The sequence below is a fragment of the Globicephala melas genome, chromosome 3 (genome assembly GCF_963455315.2).
Source record: "Globicephala melas chromosome 3, mGloMel1.2, whole genome shotgun sequence".
Classification (NCBI taxonomy): Eukaryota; Metazoa; Chordata; class Mammalia; order Artiodactyla; family Delphinidae; genus Globicephala; species Globicephala melas.
Genome location: NC_083316.1, coordinates 51080742 through 51105166, shown reverse-complemented (window position 1 = coordinate 51105166; position 24425 = coordinate 51080742). Strand labels below are relative to the sequence as shown.

Sequence of the window (24425 nt, the reverse complement as noted above, 5' to 3'; positions counted from 1 at the left end):
GAAAATTACAGACCACTATCACTGATGAATATAGATGCAAGAATCCTTAACAAAATACTAGCAAACACAATCCAACAACACATTAAAACGATCATCCACCATGATCAAGTGGGATTTATCCCAGGGATGCAAGGCTTCTTCAGTATACACAAATCAATTAATGTGATACACTATATTAACAAGTTGAGGAAGAAAAACCATATGATCATCTCAATAGATGCAGCAAAAGCTTTTGACAAAATTCAACACCCATTTATGATAAAAACTCTCCAGAAAGTGGCCATAGAGGGAACCTACCTCAATATAATAAGGGCCATATATGACAAACCCACAGCAAACATCCTTTTCAATGGTGAAAAGCTGAAAGCATTTCCTGTAAGATCAGCAACAAGACAAGGATGTCCACTCTCGCCACTATTATTCAACATAGTTTTGGAAGTCTTAGCCATGGCAATCAGAGAAGAAAAAGAAATAAAAGGAATAAAAATTGGAAAAGAAGAAGTAAAACTTGTCACTGTTTGCAGATGACGTTGTACTATACATAGAGAATCCTAAAGATGCCACCAGGAAACTACTAGAGCTAATCGAAGTTGCAGGATACAAAATTAATGCACAGAAATCTGTTGCATTCCTATACACTAATGATGAAAAATCTGAAAGAGAAATTGAGGAAACACTCCCATTTACCACTGCAACAAAAAGAATAAAATACCTAGGAATAAACCAACCTAGGGAGACAAAAGACCTGTATGCAGAAAACTATAAGACACTGATGAAAGAAATTAAAGGTGATAGAAACAGATGGAGAGATATACCATGTTCTTGGATTGGAAGAATCAATATTGTGAAAATGTCTATACTACCCAAAGCAATCTACAGATTCAGTGCAATCCCTGTCAAATTACCAATGGCATTTTTTACAGAACTAGAACAAAAAAATCTTAAAATTTGTATGGAGACACAAAAGACCCTGAATAGCCAAAGCAATCTTGAAGAAAAAAAAAAAAAACTGACCTGGAGGAATCAGACTCCCTGACATCAGACTATACTACAAAGCTACAGTAATCAAGACAGTATGGTACTGGCACAAAACCAGAAATAGAGATCAATGGAACAAGATAGAAAGCCCAGAGATAAACCCACACACCTGTGGTCAACTAATCTATGACAAGGAGGCAAGGATATACATGGAGAAAAGACAGTCTCTTCAATAAGTGGTGCTGGGAAAATTGGACAGCTACATGTAAAAGAAAGAAATTAGAACACTTCGTAGCACCATACACAGAAATAAACTCAAAATGGATTAGAGGCCTAAATGTAAAACTGATCCCTATAAAACTCTTAAAGAAAACATAGGAAGAATACTCTTTGACATAAATCACAGCAAGATCTTTTTTGATTCACCTCCTAGAGTAATAGAAATAAAAACAAAAATAAACAAATGGGACCTAATGAAACTTCAAAGCTTTTGCAAAGCAAAGGAAGCTACCAACAAGACGAATAGACAACCCTCAGAACGGAGAAAAATATTTGCAAACGAATCAATGGACAAAGGCTTAATATCCAAAATATATAAGCAGCTCATGCAGCTCAGTATTAAAAAAACAAACAACCCAATCCAAAAATGGGCAGAAGACCTAAATAGATATTTCTCCAAAGAAGACATACAGATGGCCAAGAAGCACATGAAAAGCTGCTCAACATCACTAATTATTAGAGAAATGCAAATCAAAACTACAATGAGGAATCACCTCACACCAGTTAGAATGGGCATCATCAGAAAATCTACAAACAACAAATGCTGTAGAGGGTGTGGAGAAAAGGAAACCCTCTTGCACTGTTGGTGGGAATGTAAATTGATACAGCCACTCTGGAGAACAGTATGGATGTGCCTTAAAAAACTAAAAATAGAATTGCCACATGACCCAGCAATCCCACTACTGGGCATATACCCAGAGAAGACCATAATTCAAAAAGGCACATGCACCCCAATGTTCACTGCAGCACCATTTACAATAGCCAGGTCATGGAAGCAACCTAAATGCCCATCAACAGACGAATGGATAAAGAAGATGTGGTACATATATACAATGGAGTATTACTCAACCATAAAAAGGAACAAAATTGGGTCATTTGTAGAGACGTGGATGGATCTAGAGACTGTCATATAGAGTGAAGTAAGTCAGAAAGAGAAAAACAAATGTCGTATTTTAACTCATATATGTGGAACCTAGAAAAATGGTACAGATGAACCAGTTTGCAGGGCAGAAATTGAGACACAGATGTAGAGAACAAATGTATGTAACACCAAGGGGGGAAAGAGGCCGGGGGGGAGGTGGTGGGATGAATTGGGAGGTTGAGATTGGCATATATACGCTAATAATGTATAAAATGAATAATAAATAAGAACCTACTGTATAAAAAAATAAATACAATAAAATTCAAAAATAAATTGTGAGGGCTTCCCTGGTGGCGCAGTGGTTGAGAGTCCGCCTGCCGATGCAGGGGACATGGGTTCGTGCCCCGGTCTGGGAAGATCCCACGTGCCGCGGAGCGGCTGGGCCCGTGAGCCATGGCCGCTGAGCCCGCGCGTCCAGAGCCTGTGCTCCACAACGGGAGAGGCTGCAACAGTGAGAGGCCCGCATAACGAAATAAATAAATAAATAAATAAATAAATAAATAAATAAATAAATAAATAAATAAATAAATAAATAAATTTTGGTAAAATACATATAACATCATGTGCCATTTTAACCATTTTTAAGTATACAATTCAGTGGCATTAATTACATTCACAGTGTTGTACAACCATCGCCCCTATCTATTACAAAACTTTTTCATCACCCCAAATAGAAACTCTATAAACCTTAAGCAGTACCTCCCCACTCCTCCCTTCCCCCAGACCCTGGTAACCTCTAATCTACTTTCTATCTCTATGAATTTGGCCATTCTAGATATTTCATGTAAGTCGAATCATATAGTATTTGTCCTTTTGTGTCTGGCTTATTTCCCTTAGCACAATGTTTTTAAAGTTCATTCATGTTGTAGCATGTATCATAACTTTATTCCTCTTTATGGCTGAATGATATTTCATTGTATGGATACACCACATTTTCTTTATCCATTCATCTATTGATAGACACTTGGGTTATTTTTACCTTTTGGCTATTGTGATTAATGGGCAATGAATTTTGTTGTATAAGTGTCTGTCTGAGTCCCCGTTTTTGATTCTTTTGGGTATATACCTAGGAGTGGAATGCTGGGTCATCTGTGTGCAGCTTCTTGAGGAGTTGCCAGACTGTTTTCCACAGCAGCTCCATCATTTTATATTCCCACCAGAAATGTACAAGAGTTCCAGTTTCTCCACATTCTTGCCAACACTTACTTTCCTTTCTCTTTTCTTTTTTAAAAATTGTAGCCATCTTAATAGATGTGAAGGGATATCTCATGGTTTTCAGTTGCATTTCTCTAAAGACTAATGATGTTGGGTATCTTTTCATGGTCTTACTGGCCATTTGTATATCTTCTTTGGAGAAATGTCTATTCAGTTTCTTTGCCCATGTTTTAATTGAGTTGTCTTTTTCTTCTTGAGTTGCGGGAATTGTATATATACTAAATAGTTAACCTTATCAGATATATAAGTTACAAATATTTTCTTCCACTCTGTAGGTTGTTTTTTCACTTTCATAATAATTTCTTTGCACAAATGTTTTAGATTTTGATGAAATCCAACTTGTCAGTTTTATCTTTTGTTACTTGTGCTGTTGGTGTTTTATATGTAAGAATCCATTGCTAAATGCAAGTTAAAGAAGATTTACCCCATACTTTCTTCTGAGAGTTTTATGGTTTTAGCTCTTATATTGTTTTGGTCTTTAATCCATTTTCAGTCAGTTTTTGCATACGATGTTAGGTGAGGAGTTCAACTTCATTCGTTTACATGTGGAAATCCTGTTGTCCCAGCACCATCTGTTGAAGAGACTGTTCTTTCCCCACTGAATAGACTTGACACTCTTGTCAAAAAGCAATTGGCTATATATGTATGGGTGTATTTCTGGACTCTAAATTCTATTCCATTGGTCTATATGACTATCCTTATGACTCTATCACCCTGTTTTGATTACTATAGCTTTGTGGTAAGTTTTGAAATCAGGAAATATGAGTCTTCCACCTTTATTCTTTTTCAAGATTGTTTTGGCTGTTCAGGGTCCCTTACATTTTTGTATGAATTTAAGGATTGGCTTTTCCATTTCTGAAAAAGCCAGGTTACTCTTTACAGTCAGCTACTAAAATGTTACAACTTGAAATGTCTCTACATATCTGTGGTCAAAATTTAAGTTTCTGGTCATCTAAGAATTTTCTGCTGAGGACCTCTCTGGTGGTGCTATGGTTAAGAATCCACCTGCCAATGCAGGGGACATGGGTTCGATCTCTGGTCCAGGAAGATCCCACATGCTGTGGAGCAACTAAGCCCATATGCCACAACTGCTGAGCCCGCGTGCCACAACTACTGAAGCCCGCACACCTAGAGCCCATGTTCTGCAACAAGAGAAGCCACTGCAATGAGAAGCCCACGTACCACCACAAAGAGTAGCCCCCAGCTCGCCTCAACTAGAGAAAGCCTGCGCACAGCAACAAAGAACCAACGCAGCCAAAAATAGTAAATAAATAACCAATAAACAAACATGGAGAGGATGTTGGCCCCGGGGGGTGGGAGCTGCTGGCAGGAGAACGTGGCTGAGGTGGGACCTGCTGGAAGTCACCGTGTCCAGGCAGGTCCACAGCCTGTTTTGTTTTTTTTCTTTTTTAAAGAATTTTCTGCTCATTGTCTCCTGAGAGTCTATGTAGAAAAGAGGTCACGAGAACTATATTTTGGAATAATTTTCTAAGTTTGTTCACAAGCAACTTGTCTTATTATCAGTTTAGGGTCAGTTTCATTGAAGTAAGTCTAAAATGGGTGTGAGACAGACTGCTGTCAGTGTGGTTATTAAGTATTTTGTTTATATGAAATATTTATTACAATATAAGGTGTTTGGATGCAAAGCTAGGTTAAGTAAAGGAAAAATTGTATCATCAGGAGTTCTGATCAGAATGGCAAGCTGAAGCAACATAGAAAGTCCTCCTTTCTGCTCCAAAAACAGAGAGATACTGGAGAAAAATAGAGTAACAACAAAAATAAAAATAACCCAGGTGAAAAAGGGAAATCCCCAGGTGTTGGAAAGGAAAAGGAGCTCAAAGCCAGAGCAGGGAATGATAGCTGGAAACAATGAGGTCCACGGGCCTACTGGGTAGACATTTATGGGATACAGAGTGAAGCTTTAGACCCCTGTGGAATGGCAGCATGGCCAGAGTGGAGGCTCTTGTTTAGAGCCAGATTGCTCAAAAAAACAGTGAAGCAGGAATTAGAAAAATTCCATTTACTGTCTAGGGAAAGTGATGAGAAAGTTTACTGTGTTTAAGTTCCTATAAAATAATAATTAGAAGAAAAGGAATAATCGAGAATTGGTAACCTGAACTTATACCTTGTGTAGGTATGAGGAGTGAATTTATACTGCCCCCAGTGAGGCAGGTACTCTTTGTCGAAGCTAAGAAATTAGCATAAAAAATTGGTCAGGTATCAAAGTAAATTAAAAAAGTAAGTCCAGCTACATGTCATTATTAGTGAAACTACTTGGAAAACTAAAAACTGCATAGAAAATTTTAAAATAAAGGGATGGGGAAAAAAGAGCAGATAGATATTAGGTTGAATATTGTTGATAATCAGCTGTTTTACTCACAAAAGTTGCAACTTCATGTGATTCAACTAATAACGGAGAAATTGGCAAATCTATAGTGATAAAGGTACTTAAAATTATACTATCAGAAGTTATTATGCAAAAAAGTAAGATGGAGATTTGAACAACAAAATAGACATCAACAAATAGTGATGTATATTCTTTTAAAATACATATCAAGTTTTTCCCTAAATTTACTACATGATAGGCCATAAAAGAAATCTCAGCAAATACTAAAAAACTGATGTCATACAGACTCCACTCTCTGATAACAGTGTAATAAATTTAGAAATCAACAAAAGCATAGTCTGAAAGCTCCATATGTTTGGAAACTGAAAAGAACACTTCTGAATGATTCATTTGAAAGAAATCACAATAGAGAAAACTTGGTTCCAGCAGTATGGCAGACTGGACCCTTTTGTAAACAACTAAGAAACTTGTATAAAATATGCAATACATATTAGATAGATTAGTGTGCTAGAAGAAAATAAAGAATTAAAGAATACTTAGAGGCCAGCAACCAAAGGAAAGCAGAACGTCTAGGAGGTAAGTCTGAGGGTATTTGCTGAACCCAAGGTTCTTGAACTTTTATCGTCATGTATTGGCAGGGTGCAGGGAATAAAGGCAAGGTTCAGGGCCCCACCCAAGATTGGTACCCTACTAGGAGATGCTCTTGTATAAATCTAGGCCTTCCAAAAGGCTTCACCCTTAATTAAGAGAACTAGAAATAAATCCTAGTACAGAGTTGTAGTGAATCATTAGTGGGTTGTGAAATCAATTATGTGGTTTCTATCAGCATTGATTTTTTTTGAATATCACATGTCATAATGCTTCATGTAATTTTGTTTTAATTTTTGTGGGTTAGTGTGTATATGTATATGAATGTATACATATGAATGTATATGAATATACTTGGTTGCATTGTTACTTTTTACCATCGGTCAGCCCTAGTCAAAAGAATTCAAAAGCTACTGCCTTAGAGAAGCTGTGCCATGTGTGCACAGAGAGACATGTATCGCTATGCATTTCAGCATTATTTATAACAGCAAAATACTAGAAGCAACCTAAGATCCTATCAGTAGTAGAAAGGATAAATATATTTTTATATAATGGGACATTATTCATCAGATAAAAGGAGATAATTATATCTACTTATGTTAACATAGATAAATCACATAATTATATCTACTTATGTTAACATAGATAAATCACAAAACATAATACTGAATGACAGAAGCAAGTTACAGAATGATAGGTAAGTATAATTGAGTTTATGTTAAAAAATAATAAAAATACAATATGCTATTTTGAAAAGATAAGACACCAACTTCAGTATACCAACTTCTGAAGAGAGAATGGAATGGAATTGGGGCAGGGTTCCAAGGGATGGTGCAAGCTCTCCAACTCTGTATGTGTATGTGCACACACACATGCAGTTTTTCACTTCAAAAAAAAATTAAGTGAATAAAACAAAATGTTAACATGTGGATGATAAGCACTTAGGTATTATTAGTGATTTTATCTCCTGTACTTTTTTGGTGTTTGTATTCAATAATATTTGAGTTTTTTATTGCATCATGCAATAAGTAGATAACTGTTGTAGTTTTTTTTTTAATTAATTTATTTTTGGCTGCATTGTGTCTTCGTTGCTGCGCGCGGGCTTTCTCTAGTTGCAGTGAGCAGGGGCTACTGTTCATTGCTGTGCACGGGGATGTCATTGCAGTGGCTTCTCTTGTTGCAGAGCACAGGCTCTAAAGCACGCGGGCTTCAGTAGTTGTGGCTCGTGGGCTCTAGAGTGTGGGCTCAGTAGTTGTGGCGCACGGGCTTAGTTGCTCTGTGGCATGTGGGATCTTCCCGGACCAGGGCTCAAACCTGTGTCCCCTGCATTGGCAGGCGGATTCTTAACCACTGCGCCACCAGGGAAGCCCTGTTGTAGTTTTCTTATAGGGAGAATCTTTAAGGACTGAATGATGTCAGAATTAGAATCTTAGGTGTTCTTTTGAAGAACATGTTTAATTATGTTATTATGGCACCTTTAATTAGGTGACAGCTGTGTAATTGCATGAGTATAGTAGTCAAGCTGAGAAGCAAAAAGGTATATGGGAAAGGAATAAAACATAAAATCCAACATTGAAAATATTTTCTTTAGTACATAGTAAGTACATTAATTCAATATCCTGAAATCCATAAGAAGTAACCAGAAAGCATGCTTATTGAATTAGAAGCCCTGTTAAAGAAAAGAAAAGGTTTTCTGAATGTTTCATTCAGGTAAAGCAAACTACCACCCACTGAATAAAAGTTAAAACTAAACATTATATTACTAAAATTGTAACTTGTTGCTTAGTGAACAAACACAGCAAAAAATATAATGTATCTATAGTTTTGTCATTCATATTTTTTGTTTGTTTTACTTAGCTGGTCACCTGACTTTTGAATGCCGCAATTTTCTCCGAGTAGACCCCAAAAGGGACATAGTTTTGGATGTCAGCAGCACAAGTAGTGAAGAGAGTGATGAAGAGAATGAAGAACTGAATAAACTGCAAGCATTACAAGAAAAAAGTAAGCAATACCTTTTTCCCCCTCCATCCTTTAAAAATGTTTCTAAATGTTCTACTGTATTATGTCATGTTTATCTATTGTTCTATTATATTTGTCATTAAGATATCTTTTGCCTCTTATGTAAGAAGTACTGCCTAGGTAAGGAAATTGTAAGTACTTTGCCCAAAGTCAAACAGTTGGTCAGTGATAGAACCAACAGGCAAGTCTATTTCTGATTCCACAACACAGGTTTTATTGTGTTTTGTTTTGTTTTTTGTTTTTCCATCTCACTGTAATGTATCACATGGTACAAAGAGTCTGATTTAAGATTTGGTTTCTATACCTATTTGGCTACTTTTTAGTATGTGACTTTTAGCAAATCACTTAACTGCTCTGAACTTCAGTTTCCTTGTGGGATAACACAAAGGATTGGATTGTCAAATCACACCCATTCATATCAGAGATCTTAGCAGTGTCAAGCTTTACTGATACCATTGACCCTTGAACAACATGGGTTTGAACTGCATAGGTCCACTTTTATGCAGATTTTTTCAGTAATACATACTGCAGTACTATATAAGCTGCGGTTGGTGGAATCCACAGATGTGGAACCATGGATATGGAGAAACCGCATATATGGAGGGCAACTATAAGTTACACTTGGACTTTGGACAGCACAGAGGGGCAACATCCCTAACCCCTGCGTTGTTCAAGGGTCAACTGTAATTTCAAGTATACAAGTGATCACAAGGCATAGGCAAAGCAGCAAGAGTTTCAGGACTACAGTACAATATCCCAGGTACCCACTCTGGCCAAGGTTAACAAACGGTTTCTATATTACTTACACGAAAGAAAGTCATTTTGGTCATGAAGCATCTCAATTTTATGCCCATAGTTACATTTTCCAGGGATTATGGATTTGTGCCCCACAAATCCCTAGATTCCAGGATTATTTGCCATAAACAATCTTAGACATCCTGCTATAAGCAGTTTATAAATAGGGATTCTCTTGCCAACAGCTTGATCATGGACTTCTAGCTTTCAGAACAGTGAGGAAATAAATTTCTGTTATTTAAGCCACACCCCTTCTCCCCCCACAAAAAAGGATTCTCTGGCTAGCAAATAATTTATTTCCAGGAAGTCTGTCATTAGCATGTTGATGAAGAGATTTGACCAAGTTACCTTCTTTCTTTCCTGGGACATTCTCCTTTCCCCTCAAAAAGAGAACAGATTTCAGACCACTGTTTAACCATTTGTTTCCCATCTTGTGTATAAAATAACCTATCCCTGCAATGGGGTTTTTAGGGATAAAATGTGATGCTGTATGTGAAAATATTTTGTAAACTACAAAATGTTATATGGTAGTTGTCACACAGAAGCAAAATGAAACTTATTTGTATATGGGTTTAGTCATGGCATGAGAGAGATACAAAAAAGGTTAAACTTATTCTAGATCATCAGAGAACAATAAATGCTTAAAAAAATTTTAACCTTTCCATATTATATCCAGTGAAGGCAAGTGAAAAAGTCAAATGCCAGGGTACTAGGACAAGCTGAGAAGGCAGAAGAGGGATAGTGTTCCAAAGAAAGCAAACAAGAGTAACAGTAAATATGAGTATATACAGCTTAAGGGTAAAGATAGCTGCTTGAATATAAATGCTTACTTTTGGGACTTCCCTGGCAGTCCAGTGGTTAAGAATCTGTGCTTCCACTACAGGGGGCACGGGTTCAATCCCTGGTTGGGGAACTAAGATCCCACATGCAGCAGGATCTTTATACATAAATAAAGATATATATTTACTTCTGCTCCCTACTGAAACAACACAAATAGTAGTAGAAGAAATTTTTAAGGACATAAACTCACAAGGACAAAGAAAATAAGAGTCAAATTTTGCTGAAAAGCAGATGGGTTAGTGATAATGGACTGAACACTTTAAGAGAGCTCAACCCTTTAACAGTGGGGAAAGCTGAGAAGTAACCTGATTATACACCATAAAACCCTCTAAAGTCTTGATAATGAGTATCCTTGGGTGTTTCTGGAATTGAGAATATTTGTAAGACTAAAAACAGGGATTGGTTAAAAGCCTGAAGTAGTTAGATGTTCTGTTCCCTTTCCCTACTCTGTGAAGCCCTGTTGCCTCAGCAGACTGCCACAGGTCTATTTTCTAGACAGGTAAGGCAAACGGTCTTTAAACTGGGACACACCAAACACAAATGAAGATAGTTAAATCAAAGGTTAGATACAGAATGGTGAGAGCCTTCTAGCCATCTTCACCTATTTGGTTCCCAGACATATATCACCCAGGCAGAAGATTTGAAGATACATCTCTGGGAAATCTAACCAGTCTAAGAAGAATGAAATAAGGATACTGAAATTAGGGATTCTTCAAAGGCAAGGCCTCAGCAGACCTCACCAGATTATCAGTGAAGTCCAGATTTCCAAGCTTTGCTTGCTAAAAGCTGCCAGTCAGCTTTTTAGACAATGAAGAGCACTAAATTTCTGAGGAAAGAGTCTCACATGAAATATAGATACCAAAACAGAAAAAATCAACTTGAAAAATACGAGTCTGTACAGGGAGAAAACAGAAATCATTAATATTTAGTTTCATAGAAAGATAAGATAACACCACGCATGAAACATGAATAAGATACTATAAAGAAGAACAAAAGCAACAAAAGAGCTTTTGAAAATTAAAAAAGAAGCAGACATGGAAAACTTGATAGAGTTAGAAGATAAAGTTGAAGAAAAATAAGAAGCACAAAAAGAGAGAAAAAAGATAGAACAATTGAAGGGTCATTCTAGGAAATACTTCATTCAAATGAGTCCCAGAAAAAGAAAACAGAAAATTTTTTCAAGAACTGAAGAATTAGTTTCCAGATGAAAAGGTTCAACAAGTACCAGACACAGTGGTAAAAGCAGACCCACACAAAGGTACACCATTATGAAACATCATATCATAGGAAACAAAAAGATATAATCCAGACTTCCAGAGTTGAGGATAAAACAGGACACAGGTGAAGGATCAGGAGTCAGAATAGTTTCGTACTTCTCTAAGGCAATACTGGAAGCTAGTAGAATATGGATAATGCTTTCAAATTTTTGAAGGAAAATTATATCCAAATTAGAATGATATACCCAACCAAATTATCAACCAAGTGTGAAAGTAGAATAAAGACATTGTCAGACATTCAAAATCTCAGAAAACAATTTGCCTCTCACTTACCCTTTCTTAGAAAAGCCCTGGAATAAGTGTTCTACCAAAGTACGGGAATAGACTGAAAAAAGGAAGACAAGGAGTGTAGGAAATAGAAATGATAAGAAGGGAAATTTGTAGCATGCTAGTAAAGAGAGAGCCCAGAAAGACAGCTGTGCCAGAATAGAGAGCAGCCCAGCCACATAGGAACACAACAAAAGATACTAGAACAGAAAGCCTAAAACCCTTAATTCCACAAGGACACTTTCTACCCCATTCATCTATACTGCTCTGTTTTTTTTTTTAAATAGATGCATAAAACTTTAGAATTAGGAAGAATCTTTAGAACAAATAGTTTAAAAACCAGTTTTGTAGAAAAAGAAAATGAGAACAAGCGACTTTCCAAAGTCAATAGCTGGTCACAGTAGAGCCAGCACCGTGATCCAGGTTTCTTTCCTACTAGTCCTGTACCATTTTCATTACAATGTGCTGCTCTCCTACCTTAGAGATCATCCAGTCTATTGGTTCTTGACCTTTTTTTCCTTATTACATCAATCTTGAAGGATAAAGTACACTCCCACCATGAATAGTGGTTTATTCTAGAGGTGATTTTCAATCAGAAGACCTGGGACAGATCCGCTCTGGGAGAAAGGGGAGGGAGTTAACATATAATAACCCCCAGGACAGGAAATAGTTGATGAAGCTTCCTTATTAGCATCAGCTTTCCCCTAACCTCACATTGAGAATGGTTTCCTCAATCTAGCTTTTCTCCCTTTTTCTTCCTTAAAAGGTATGCTTGACCATAGTCACTTAAAGGCTCAGAATTTGTATTCCATCTCATGACTTCCACCCAGGACAGTGTTCATTTCAGTATGTCAACCAACTTGTCCTATTTAACATTTATAGAACACCTCACTCAACAACAGCAGAATACACAGTTTTTCTTTTTTTCTCAGTGCACACAGAACATCTACCAAGATAGACCTTATTCTGTGCTATAAAACAAGTCTCAATAAATTTGAGTGTTCAAGTCATGCAAAGTATCTTCTCTAGCCACAAGGAAATTAAATTAGAAATCGATAACAGGTAGCTTCTTGGAAAATTCCCAAGTAATTATAGCCTAAGACACTTCTATTTGTCCCATTGGGTCAAAGAAAAAAAAAAGAGCCAAAGGAAATTAGAAAGTACTTTTCAACTGTATGAAAATAAAAATACAACATAACATTTATGAGATGTCCCTAAAGCAGCCCTTAGAGGCAAATTTATGCACTCCATGCCTGTATTAGAAGAGAAGAAATATCTCAAATTTAATACTTCAACTTCTACCTTAAACTCGAAAAAGAAGAGCAAATGAAACCTGAATTAAGCAGAAGAAAGGACATAATAAAGATCAGAGGTGAAATCAGTGAAATGGAAAATAGAGAAACAATAGAGAAAAATGAGTGAAACTAAGAGCTGGTTCTTTGAGAAGATCTATAAAAGTGAAAATTCACTATCCAAACTGATTGGGTTAAAAAAAAAAAGTCATAAATTACCAGTATCAGAAATGAATGAAGTAACAACACTACAGATTACACAGATGCTAAAATAGAATATTATGAATAATCTTATGCCAATAAATTGGAAAACTTGGATAAACTGGAAAAATTACTTGAAAGATACAAACTACCAAAACTCTTTCAAGAAGAAATAGGTCAACTGAGTGGTCTGCATCTATTACAGAAGTTAAATGTTTTAAAACTTTCAGCAAAGAAAAGGCCATGACTGAATGGCTTCTCATGAATTCTGCCAAACATTTAAAGGAGAAGTAATACCACTTCTACATAAAATCTTTTAAAAATTAAAGAGGGGATACTTTCCAACTCAACTTATAAGACCAGCATTACCCTAATAACAAAACCAGATAAAGAGGGGCTTCCCTGGTGGCGCAGTGGTTAAGAATCCGCCTGCCAATGCAGGGGACACGGGTTCGAGCCCTTCCCGGGGAAGATCCCACATGCCACGGAGCAGCTAAGCCCGTGCACCACAACTGCTGAGCCCACATGCCACAACTACTGAAGCCTGCGCACCTAGAGCCTGTGCTCTGCAACAAGAGAAGTCACTGCAATGAGAAGCCCGTGCACCGCAACGAAGAGTAGCCCCCACTTGCCGCAACCAGAGAAAGCCTGTGCACAGCAACGAAGAGCCAACTCAGTCAAAAAAATTTTTTTAATTTTAAATTAAAAAAAAAAAGATAAAGACATTACAAGGAAAGCAGAGACTCTCAAAAGAGAATTTTAAGCAATTCTAAGCAATTATAAAATGTTAGTAAGTCAAATCCAACAATATATAAAAAGGATAATATATTATGACCAAGTGGAGCTTATTGCAGGAATACAATATTTGTTTTACATTCAGAAGTCATTGTAATTTGCTATTTTTAACAGACCAAAGACGAAAATCTGTAGTATTTTAAGAAAACCAATATTTTAAGAAAAATTATTTGAGGGAGTCCATCTTCCATTTCTTATAAAAATTTTCAGCACACTAGGAAAAGAAGGAAGCTTCATCAGCCTGATACGGGATGTCCATAAAAAACAGAAAGATTACACTATACTTAATGGTAAAAGACTGAATGTTTCTGTAACATAAGGAACAAATCAAAGATGTCCATTCCTACCACTTATTTTCAACATTGTAGTGGGGATTCTAGTCATGTAATAAGACAAGAAAAAGAAATTAAAGTCATCCAGATTAGAAAAGGAAGAGTAAAAACTGTCTTTTTTGCAGATGACTTGATCATCTACATAGAAAGCCTAGAAGAAAAGTTCTAAAACTAATAACTACGTTTAGCCAAGTTGTAGGATGCAAGATCAATCAATGGGCAAAAAATCAATGTATTTCTGTATGCTGGCAGTGAAAAATAAGAAATTGAAATTTTAAAAATACCTATTACAATAGCATTAAAAGTATGAAATACTTAAGGATAAATCTGACAAAAGATGTGCAAGACTGAAGCATACAAAACATTGATGAGGGATATTAAAGAAATGAATAAATCAAGATATACCATATTCATGGACTAGAAGATTCAATCTTTTTAAAAGTTAGTTCTCACTCTTTGACATAAATCGTAGCAGTATCCTTCTGGATCTGCCTCTTATAGTAATGAAAATGACAACAAACATAAACAAGTGGGACCTAACTAAAAAGCTTTTTCACAGCAAAGGAAACCATAAACAAAATGACAATCAGCCCACAGAATGGGAGAAAATATTTGCAAACGAAGCGACTAACAAAGGATTACTCTCCAAAATATACTAACAGCTCATGCAGCTCAATATCAAAAAAAACAACCCAGTCAAAAAATGGTCAGAAGATCTAAATAGACGTTTCTCCAAAGAAGTCATACAGGTGGCCAATATGCACATGAAAAGATGCTCAACATCAGTAATTTTTAGAGAAATGCAAATCAAAACTACAATGAGGTATCACCTCACACTAGTCAGAATGGCCATCATCAAAAAGCCTACAAACAATAAATGCTGGAGAGGGTGTGGAGAAAAGGGAACGCTCCTACACTGTTGGTGGGAATGTAAATTGGTACAGCCACTATGGAGAATAGTATGGAGGTTCCTTAAAAAACTAAAACTAGAGCTACCACATGATCCAGCAGTCCCACTCCTGGGCATATATCCAGAAAAAAAACAATTTGAAAAGAAACATGCACCCCAGCGTTCACTGCAGCACTGTTTACAATAGCTGAGACATGGAAACAGCCTAAATGTTCATTGACAGCGGAATGGATAAAGAAGATGTGGTACATGTATACAATGGAATGTAACTCTGCCATAAAAAAGAATGAAATAATGCCATTTGCAGCGAAATGGATGGACCTAGAGATTATCATACTAAGTGAAATAAGTTAGACAAAGAAAAATGTATATCACTTATATGTGGAATCTAAAAAGATGATACAGGTGAACTTATTTGCAAAACAGAAATAGACTCACAGACTTGGAAAACATACTTATGGTTACCAAAGGGGAAAGGTGGGTGGGAGATAAATTAGGAGTTTGGAACTAACATATACACACGACTGTATATTAAAATAAATAATCAACAAGGACCTACTGTATACCACAGGGAACTCTACTCAGTATTCTGTAATAACCTATATGGGAAAAGAATCTGAAAAAGAATGGCTATATGCATAACTGAATCACTTTGCTGTACACCTGAAACTAACACAACATTGTAAATCAATATAAAATAAAAATTAAATTTAAAAAATTAATTAAAATGTCAGTTCTCTCCAACTTGATTTATAGATTCAAACTAATTACAATCAAATTCAAGCAGGCTGTTTTAGACACTGACAAGTCAATTCTAAAGTTCTTGTGGAAATGTAAAGAACCTAGAATAGCCAAAATACTTTGAAAAAGAGCTAAAGTTGGTAAGATTAACACAGCCTACTTTCAGAACTTTCTGTAAAGCTACAAGTAATCCCAACAATGTGCTATTGATATAAAAGTTGATTAGTATAAATGAATAGCACCATACATATATGGCCAATTCATTTTTTTTAACTTTTTATTTTGAGATAATTGTAGATTCATATGCAGCTGTAAGAAATAATACAAAGAATTCCCTTTACCCAGTTTCCCTCATCTTCCAAAATTCTATTACAGTATCACAGCCAGGACGTTGATTTTGATACAATCAATGTACACAGTATTTCTGACACTACAAGGATCACTCATATTGCCCTTCTATAGACATACCTTTCCTCTTGTCCTTAATTAATCTCTGGCAACCAAAATTTTGCTATTTCTCTAATACTGTAATTTCAAAAATGTTTTATAAATGAAACCATACTTTTCCAGATTGTATTTTTTTCACTAGCTATAATTCTCTGGAGATTCACTCAGGTTGCTATATTTATAAATAGTTTGTTCCTTTTTATTATTGAACAGTAGTCTATTATATGGATACCACAGTTTAAGCATTCACCCATTTAAGGACATCTGAGTTGTTTCCAGTTTGGGGCTATTACAAATAAAGCTGCTATCAACAGGATTTGGATAAACATAAGTCTTTATTTCTATTAGATAATTATCCAAGAGTACAATTGCTGGGTTTTATGGTAGTTGCATATTTAGTTTCTTAATAAACTGCCAAACTGTTTTCCACAGTGGCTATACTATTTTACATCCCTACCAAAACATGTATGAGTGACCCCATTTCTCTGTATCCTCACCAGCATTTGATTTTGTCAGTTTTAAAAAATCTTAGCTTTTTGATGATGTACAATTACATCTCAATGTAGTTTTAATTTATATTTCCCCAATGGCTAATAATGTTAAACATTATTTCATAGTATTGAATGTTCAGTTCTTTACATATTCTAGATACTAGTCCTTTTTTTTTTTTTCATCATTATTGGAGTATAATTGCTTCACAATGGTGTGTCAGTTTCTGCCCTACAACAAAGTGAATCAGTTATACATATACATATGTTCCCATATCTCTTCGCTCTTCCGTCTCCCTCCCTCCCACCCTCCCTATCCTACCCCTCCAGGTGGTCACAAAGCACCGAGCTGATCTCTCTGTGCTATGTGGCTGCTCCCCACTAGCTATCTGTTCTACATTTGGTAGTGCATACATGTCCATGCCACTCTCTCGCCCCGTCACAGCTTACCCTTCCCCCTCCCCATATCCTCAAGTCCATTCTCTAGTAGGTCTGTGTCTTTATTCCTGTCTTACCCTTAGGTTCTTCTGACATTTTTTTTCCTTAAATTCCATATATATGTGTTAGCATACGCTATTTATCTTTCTCTTTCTGACTTACTTCACTCTGTATGACAGACTCTAGGTCCATGCACCTCATTACAAATAGCTCAATTTCGTTTCCTTTAATGGCTGAGTATTATTCCATGGTATATATCTGCCACATCTTCTTTATCCATTCATCCAATGATGGACACTTAGGTTGTTTCCATCTCGGGGCTATTGTAAATAGAGCTGCAATGAACATTTTGGTACATGACTCTTTTTGAATTATGGTTTTCTGAGGGCATATGCACAGTAGTGGGATTTCTGGGTCATATGGTAGTCCTATTTGTAGTTTTTTAAGGAACCTCCATACTGTTCTCCATAGTGGCTGTACCAATTCACATTCCCACCAGCAGTGCAAGAGGGTTCCCTTTTCTCCACACCCTCTCCAGCATTTATTGTTTCTAGATTTTTTGATGTTGGCCATTCTGACTGGTGTGAGATCATATCTCATTGTAGTTTTGATTTGCATTTCTCTGATGATTAATGATGTCGAGCATTCTTTCATGTGTTTGTTGGCAGTCTGTATATCTTCTTTGGAGAAATATCTATTTAGGTTTTCTGCCCATTTTTGGATTGGGTTGTTTGTTTTTTTGATACTGAGCTGCATGAGCTGCTTGTAAATTTTGGAGATTAATCCTTTGTCAGTTGCTTCATTTGGAAATATTTTCTCTCATTCTGAGGGTTGTCTTTTGGCCTTGTTTATGGTATCCTTTGCTGTGCAAAAGCTTTGAAGTTTCATTACGTCCCATTTGATTATTTTTGTTTTTATTTCCATTTCTCTATGAGGTGGGTCAAAAAGGATCCTGCTGTGATTTATGTCATAGATGTTCTGCCTATGTTTTCCTCTAAGAGTCTGATAGTTTCTGGCCTTACATTTAGGTCTTTAATCCATTTTGAGTTTATTTTCGTGTATGGTGTTAGGGAGTGTTCTAATTGCATTCTTTTACATGTAGCTCTCCAGTTTTCCCAGCACCACTTATTGAAGAGGCTGTCATTTCTCCACTGTACATTCCTGCCTCCTTTATCAAAGATATGGTGACCATATATGCATGGGTTTATCTCTGGGCTTTCTATCCTGTCCCATTGATCTATATTTCTGGTTTTGTGCCAGTACCATACTGTCTTGATTACTGTAGCTTTGTAGTATAGTCTGAAGTCAGGGAGCCTGATTCCTCCAGCTCCGTTTTTTGTTCTCAAGGTTGCTTTGGCTATTCGGGGTCTTTTGTGTTTCCATACAAATTGTGAGCATTTTTGTTCTAGTTCTGTGAAAAATGCCAGTGGTAGTTTGATAGGGATTGCATTGACTCTGTAGAGTGCTTTGGGTAGTAGAGTTATTTTCACAATGTTGATTCTACCAATCCAAGAACATGGTATATCTCTCCATCTATTTGTATCATCTTTAATTTTTTTCATCACTGTCTTGTAATTTTCTGCATACAGGTCTTTTGTCTCCTTAGGTAGGTTTATTCCTAGATATTTTATTCTTTTTGTTGCAGTGGTAAATGGGAGTGTTTTCTTGATTTCACTTTCAGATTTTTCATCATTAGTGTATAGGAATGCCAGAGATTTCTGTGCATTAATTTTGTATCCTGCTACTTTACCAAATTCATTGATTAGCTCTAGTAGTTTTCTGGTAGCATCTTTAGGATTCTCTATGTATAGTATCGTGTCATCTGCAAACAGTGACAGCTTTACTTCTTCTTTTCCTATTTGGATTCCTTTTATTTCCTTTTCTTCTCTAATTGCTGTGGCTTAAACTTCCAAAACTATGTTGAATAAGAGTGGTGAGAGTGGGCAACGTTTTCTTGTTCCTGATCTTAGTGGAAATGGTTTCAGTTTTTCACCCTTGAGGATGATGTTAGCTGTGGGTTTGTCATATATGGCCTTTATTATGCTGAGGAAAGTTCCCTCTATGCCTACTTTCTGCAGGGTTTTTATCATAAATGCGTGCTGAATTTTGTCGAAAGCTTTGTCTACATCTATTGAGATGATCATATGGTTTTTCTCCTTCAATTTGTTAATATGGTGTATCACATTGATTGATTTACGTATATTGAAGAATCCTTGCATTCCTGGAATAAACCCACTTGATCATGGTGTATGATCCTTTTAATGTGCTGTTGGATTCTGTTTTCTAGTATTTTGTTGAGGATTTTTGCATCTATGTTAATCAGTGATATTGGCCTGTAGTTTTGTCTCCTTGTGACATCCTTGTCTGGTTTTGGTATCAGGGTGATGGTGGCCTCGTAGAATAAGTTTGGGAGTGTTCCTCCCTCTGCTATATTTTGGAAGAGTTTGAGAAGGATAGGTGTTAGCTGTTCCCTAAATGTTTGATAGAATTCACCTGTGAAGCCATCTGGTCCTGGGCTTTTGTTTCTTGGAAGATTTTTAATCACAGTTTCAATTTCAGTGCTTGAGATTGGTCTGTTCATATTTTCTATTTCTTCCTGATTCAGTCTTGGCAGGTTGTGCATTTCTCAGAATTGTCCATTTTTTCCAGGTTGTCCATTTTATTGGCATAGAGTTGCTTGTAGTAATCGCTCATGATCTTTTGTATTTCTGCAGTGTCACTTCTCCTTTTTCATTTCTAATTCTATTGATTTGAGCCTTCTCCCTTTTTTTCTTGATGAGTCTGGCTAATGGTTTATCAATTTTGTTTATCTTCTCAAAGAACCAGCTTTTAGTTTTATTGATCTTTGCTATTGTTTCCTTCATTTCTTTTTCATTTATTTCTGATCTGATTTTTATTATTTCTTTCCTTCTGCTAACTTTGGGGTTTTTTTGTTCTTCTTTCTCTAATTGCTTTAGGTGCAAGGTTAGGTTGTTTATTCGAGATGTTTCCTGTTTCTTAAGGTAGGATTGTATTGCTATAAACTTCCCTCTTATAACTGCTTTTTCTGCATCCCATAGGTTTTGGGTCGTCAGGTCTCCGTTGTCATTTGTTTCTAGGTATTTTTTGATTTCCTCTTTGATTTCTTCAGTGATCACTTCGTTATTAAGTAGTGTATTGTATAGCCTCCATGTGTTTGTATTTTTTACAGATCTTTTCCTGTAATTGATATCTAGTCTCATAGTGTTGTGGTCGGAACAGATACTTGAGACAATTTCAGTTTTCTTAAATTTACCAAGACTTGTGAACCAAGATATGATCTATCCTGGAGAATGTTTCATGAGCACTTGAGAAAAATGTGTATTCTGTTGTTTTTGGATGGAATGTCCTATAAATATCAATTAAGTCCATCTTGTTTAATGTATCATTTAAAGCTTGTGTTTCCTTATTTATTTTCATTTTGGATGATCTGTTCACGGGTGAAAGTGGGGTGTTTAAGTCCCCTACTATGAATGTGTTACTGTCGATTTCCCCTTTTATGGCTGTTAGTATTTGCCTTATGTATTGAGGTGCTCCTATGTTGAGTGCATAAATATTTACAATTGTTATATCTTCTTCTTGGATCGATCCCTTGATCTTTATGTAGTGTCCTTCTTTGTCTCTTCTAATAGTCTTTATTTTAAAGTCTATTTTGTCTGATATGAGAATTGCTACTCCAGCTTTCTTTTGGTTTCCATTTGCATGGAATATCTTTTTCCATCCCCTTACTTTCAGTCTGTATGTGTCTCTAGGTCTGAAGTGGGTCTCTTGTAGACAGCATATATATGGGTCTTGTTTTTGTATCCATTCAGCCAATCTGTGTCTTTTGGTAGGAGCATTTAGTCCATTTACATTTAAGGTAATTATCGATATGTATGTTCCTATTCCCATTTTCTTAATTGTTTTGGGTTCGTGATTGTAGGTCTTTTCCTTCTCTTGTGTTTCTTACCTAGAGAAGTTCCTTTAGCATTTGTTGTAAAGCTGGTTTGGTGGTGCTGAACTGTCTCAGCTTTTGCTTGTCTGTAAAGGTTTTATTTTCTCCATCAAATCTGAATGAGATCCTTGCTGGGTAGAGTAATCTTCGTTGCAGGTTTTTCTCCTTCATCACTTTAAATATGTCCTGCCAGTCCCTTCTGGCTTGCAGAGTTTCTGCTGAAAGATCAGCTGTTAACCTTATGGGGATTCCCTTGTGTGTTATTTGTTGTTTTTCCCTTGCTGCTTTTAATATGTTTTCTTTGTATTTAATTTTTGACAGTTTGATTAATATGTGTCTTGGCGTATTTCCCTTTGGATTTATCCTGCATGGGACTCTCTGTGCTTCCTGTACTTGATTAACTATTTCCTTTCCCATATTAGGGAAGTTTTCAACTATAATCTCTTCAAATATTTTCTCAGTCCCTTTCTTTTCTTCTTCTGGAACCCCTATAATTCGAATGTTGGTGCGTTTAATGTTGTCCCAGAGGTTTCTGAGACTGTTCTCAGTTCTTTTCATACTTTTTTCTTTATTCTGCTCTGCATTAGTTATTTCCACTATTTTATCTTCCAGGTCACTTATCCATTCTTCTGCCTCAGTTATTCTGCTATTGATCCCATTTAGAGTAGTTTTAATTTCATTTATTGTGTTGTTCATCGTTGCTTGTTTCATCTTTAGTTCTTCTAGGTCCTTGTTAAATGTTTCTTGCATTTTATCTATTCTATTTCCAAGATTTTGGATCATCTTTACTATCATTATTCTGAATTCTTTTTCAGGTAGACTGCCTATTTCCTTTTCATTTATTAGGTCTGGTGGGTTTTTATCTTGCTACTTCATCTGCTGTGTGTTTTTCTGTCTTCTCATTTTGCTTATCTTACTGTGTTTGGGGTCTCCTTTTTGCAGGCTGCAGGTTCGTAGTTCCCGTTGTTTTTGGTGTCTGTCCCCAGTGGCTAAGGTTGGTTCAGTGGGTTGTGTAGGCTTCCTGTTGGAGAGGATTAGTGCCTGTGTTCTGGTAGATGAGGCTGGATCTTGTCTTTCTGGTAGGCAAGTCCACGTCTCGTGGTGTGTTTTGGGGTGTCTGTGGACTTATTATGATTTTAGGCAGCCTCTCTGCTAATGGGTGGGGTTTTGTTCCTGTCTTGCTAGTTGTTTGGCATAGGGTGTCCAGCACTGTAGCTTGCTGGTCGCTGAGTGAAGCTGGGTGCTGGTGTTGAGATGGATATCTCTGGGAGATTTTCGCCGTTTGATTTTATGTGGAGCTGGGAGGTCTCTTGTGGACCAGTGTCCTGAAGTTGGCTCTCCCACCTCAGAGTTACAGCACTGAGTCCTGGCTGCAGCACCAAGAGCCTTTCGTCCACATGGCTCAGAATAAAAGGTAGAAAAAGAAGAAAGAAAGGAAGGAAGGAAGGAAGGAAGGAAGGAAGGAAGGAAGGAAGGAAGGAAGGAAGGAAGAAGGGAGGGAGGGAGGGAGGAGGGAAGGAGGGAGGGAGGAGGGAAGGAGGGAAGGAAGGAAAGAAAGAAGATAAAAAGGTAAGATAAAATAAAATCAAGTTATTAGAATAAAAAATAATTAAGAAAAAAAATTTTTTAAAGAATAAAAACGGACAGATAGAACCCTCGGACAAATGGTGAAAGCAAAGCTATACAGACAAAATCTCACACAGAAGCATACACATACACACTCACAAAAATGGAAAAGGGGAAAAAATCATAAATCTTGCTCTCCAAGTCCACCTCCTCAATTTGGGATGATTCGTTGTTTATTCAGGTATTCCACAGATGCAGGGTACATCAAGTTGATTGTGGAGCTTTAATCCGCTGCTTCTGAGGCTGCTGGGAGGGGTTTCCCTTTCTCTTCTTTGTTGTCACAGCTCCTGGGGCTCAGCTTTGTATTTGGCCCCGCCTGTGCATGGAGGTCACCGGAGGGCATCTGTTCTTCGCTCAGACAGGACAGGGTTAAAGGAGCAGCTGCTTCGGGGACGCTGGCTCACTCAGGCCGGGGGTAGGGAGGGTCACGGAGTGCATGGCGAACCTGTGGCGGCAGAGGCCAGCGTGACGTTGCACCAGCCTGAGGAGCGCCGTGCGTTCTCCTGGGGAAGTTGTCCCTGGGTCCCGGGACCCTGGCAGTGGCGGGCTGCACAGGCTCCCCGGAAGGGGGGTGTTGATAGTGACCTGTGCTCGCACACAGGCTTCTTGGTGGCGGCAGCAGCAGCCTTAGCGTCTCATGCCCGTCTCTGGGGTCCGCGCTTTTAGCCGCGGCTCGTGCCTGTCTCTGGAGCTCCTTTAAGCAGCGTTCTTAATCCCCTCTCCTTGCACACCAGGAAGCAAAGAGGGAAGAAAAAGTCTCTTGCCTCTTCGGCAGGTCCAGACTTTTCCCCGGACTCCCTCCCGGCTAGCCGTGGTGCACTAAACCCCTGCAGGCTATGTTCACGCCGCCAACCCCAGTCCTCTCCCTGCTCTCTGACCAAAGCCCGAGCCTCAGCTCCCAGCCCCCCCCCCCGGCGGGTGAGCAGACAAACCTCTCAGGCTGGTGAGTGCTGGTCCGCTCCGATCCTCTGTGCGAGTATCTCTCCGCTTTGCCCTCTGCACCCCTGTTGCTGTGCTCTCCTCCGTGGCTCCGAAGCTTCCCCCTCCGCCACCTGCAGTCTCCGCCCGCGAAGGGGCTTCCTAGTGTGTGGAAACCTTTCCTCCTTCACAGCTCCCTCCCACTGGTGCAGATCCCGTCCCTATCCTTTTGTCTCTGTTTATTCTTCTTTCTTTTGCCCTACCCAGGTACGTGGGGACTTTCTTGCGTTTTGGGAGGTCTGAGGTCTGCCAGTGTTCAGTAGGTGTTCTGTAGGAGTTGTTCCACGTGTAGATGTATTTCTGGTGTATCTGTGGGGAGGAAGGTGATCTCGGCGTGTTACACTTTGCCATCTTCCCCTCGTTAGATACTAGTCCTTTTTTAGATGCCTGGTTTGCGAATATTTATCCCAATATATAGCTTTTCTTTTCATCCTCTTAATAGGTGTTTCACAGAACAATAGTTTTTTAATTTTGATAAAGTCCAATTTATTAATTTTTCCTCTTATAGATTGTGCTTTGGTTTCAAGTGTAACTCTTTGCCTGTCTCTTGGTCTCCCTTTACTTTTTTCTAAAGTTTTTATAGATTTATATTTTACATTAGGTCCATCATCCATTTGATTTTATTATTGTATAAAATGTGAAACTTAGAGCACTTAGTATTTTGCTTAAGAATGACCACTTGTTCCAGCACTGTTTAT

At 37.5% G+C, this 24425-nt stretch overlaps 1 protein-coding gene across 2 annotated transcripts in view; it reads left to right on the top strand.

Moving 5' to 3' along the window:
• The window catches only part of SREK1IP1 (SREK1 interacting protein 1), a 61854-nt gene that overhangs the window by 20208 nt on the left and 17221 nt on the right, over positions 1-24425 (top strand). For both annotated transcript variants that reach the window (XM_030844176.2, XM_070045141.1), the window contains exon 3: positions 8187-8330. In XM_030844176.2, coding sequence (XP_030700036.1) covers positions 8187-8330 — 144 coding nt within the window. The remainder of the gene's footprint in view (positions 1-8186; positions 8331-24425) is intronic.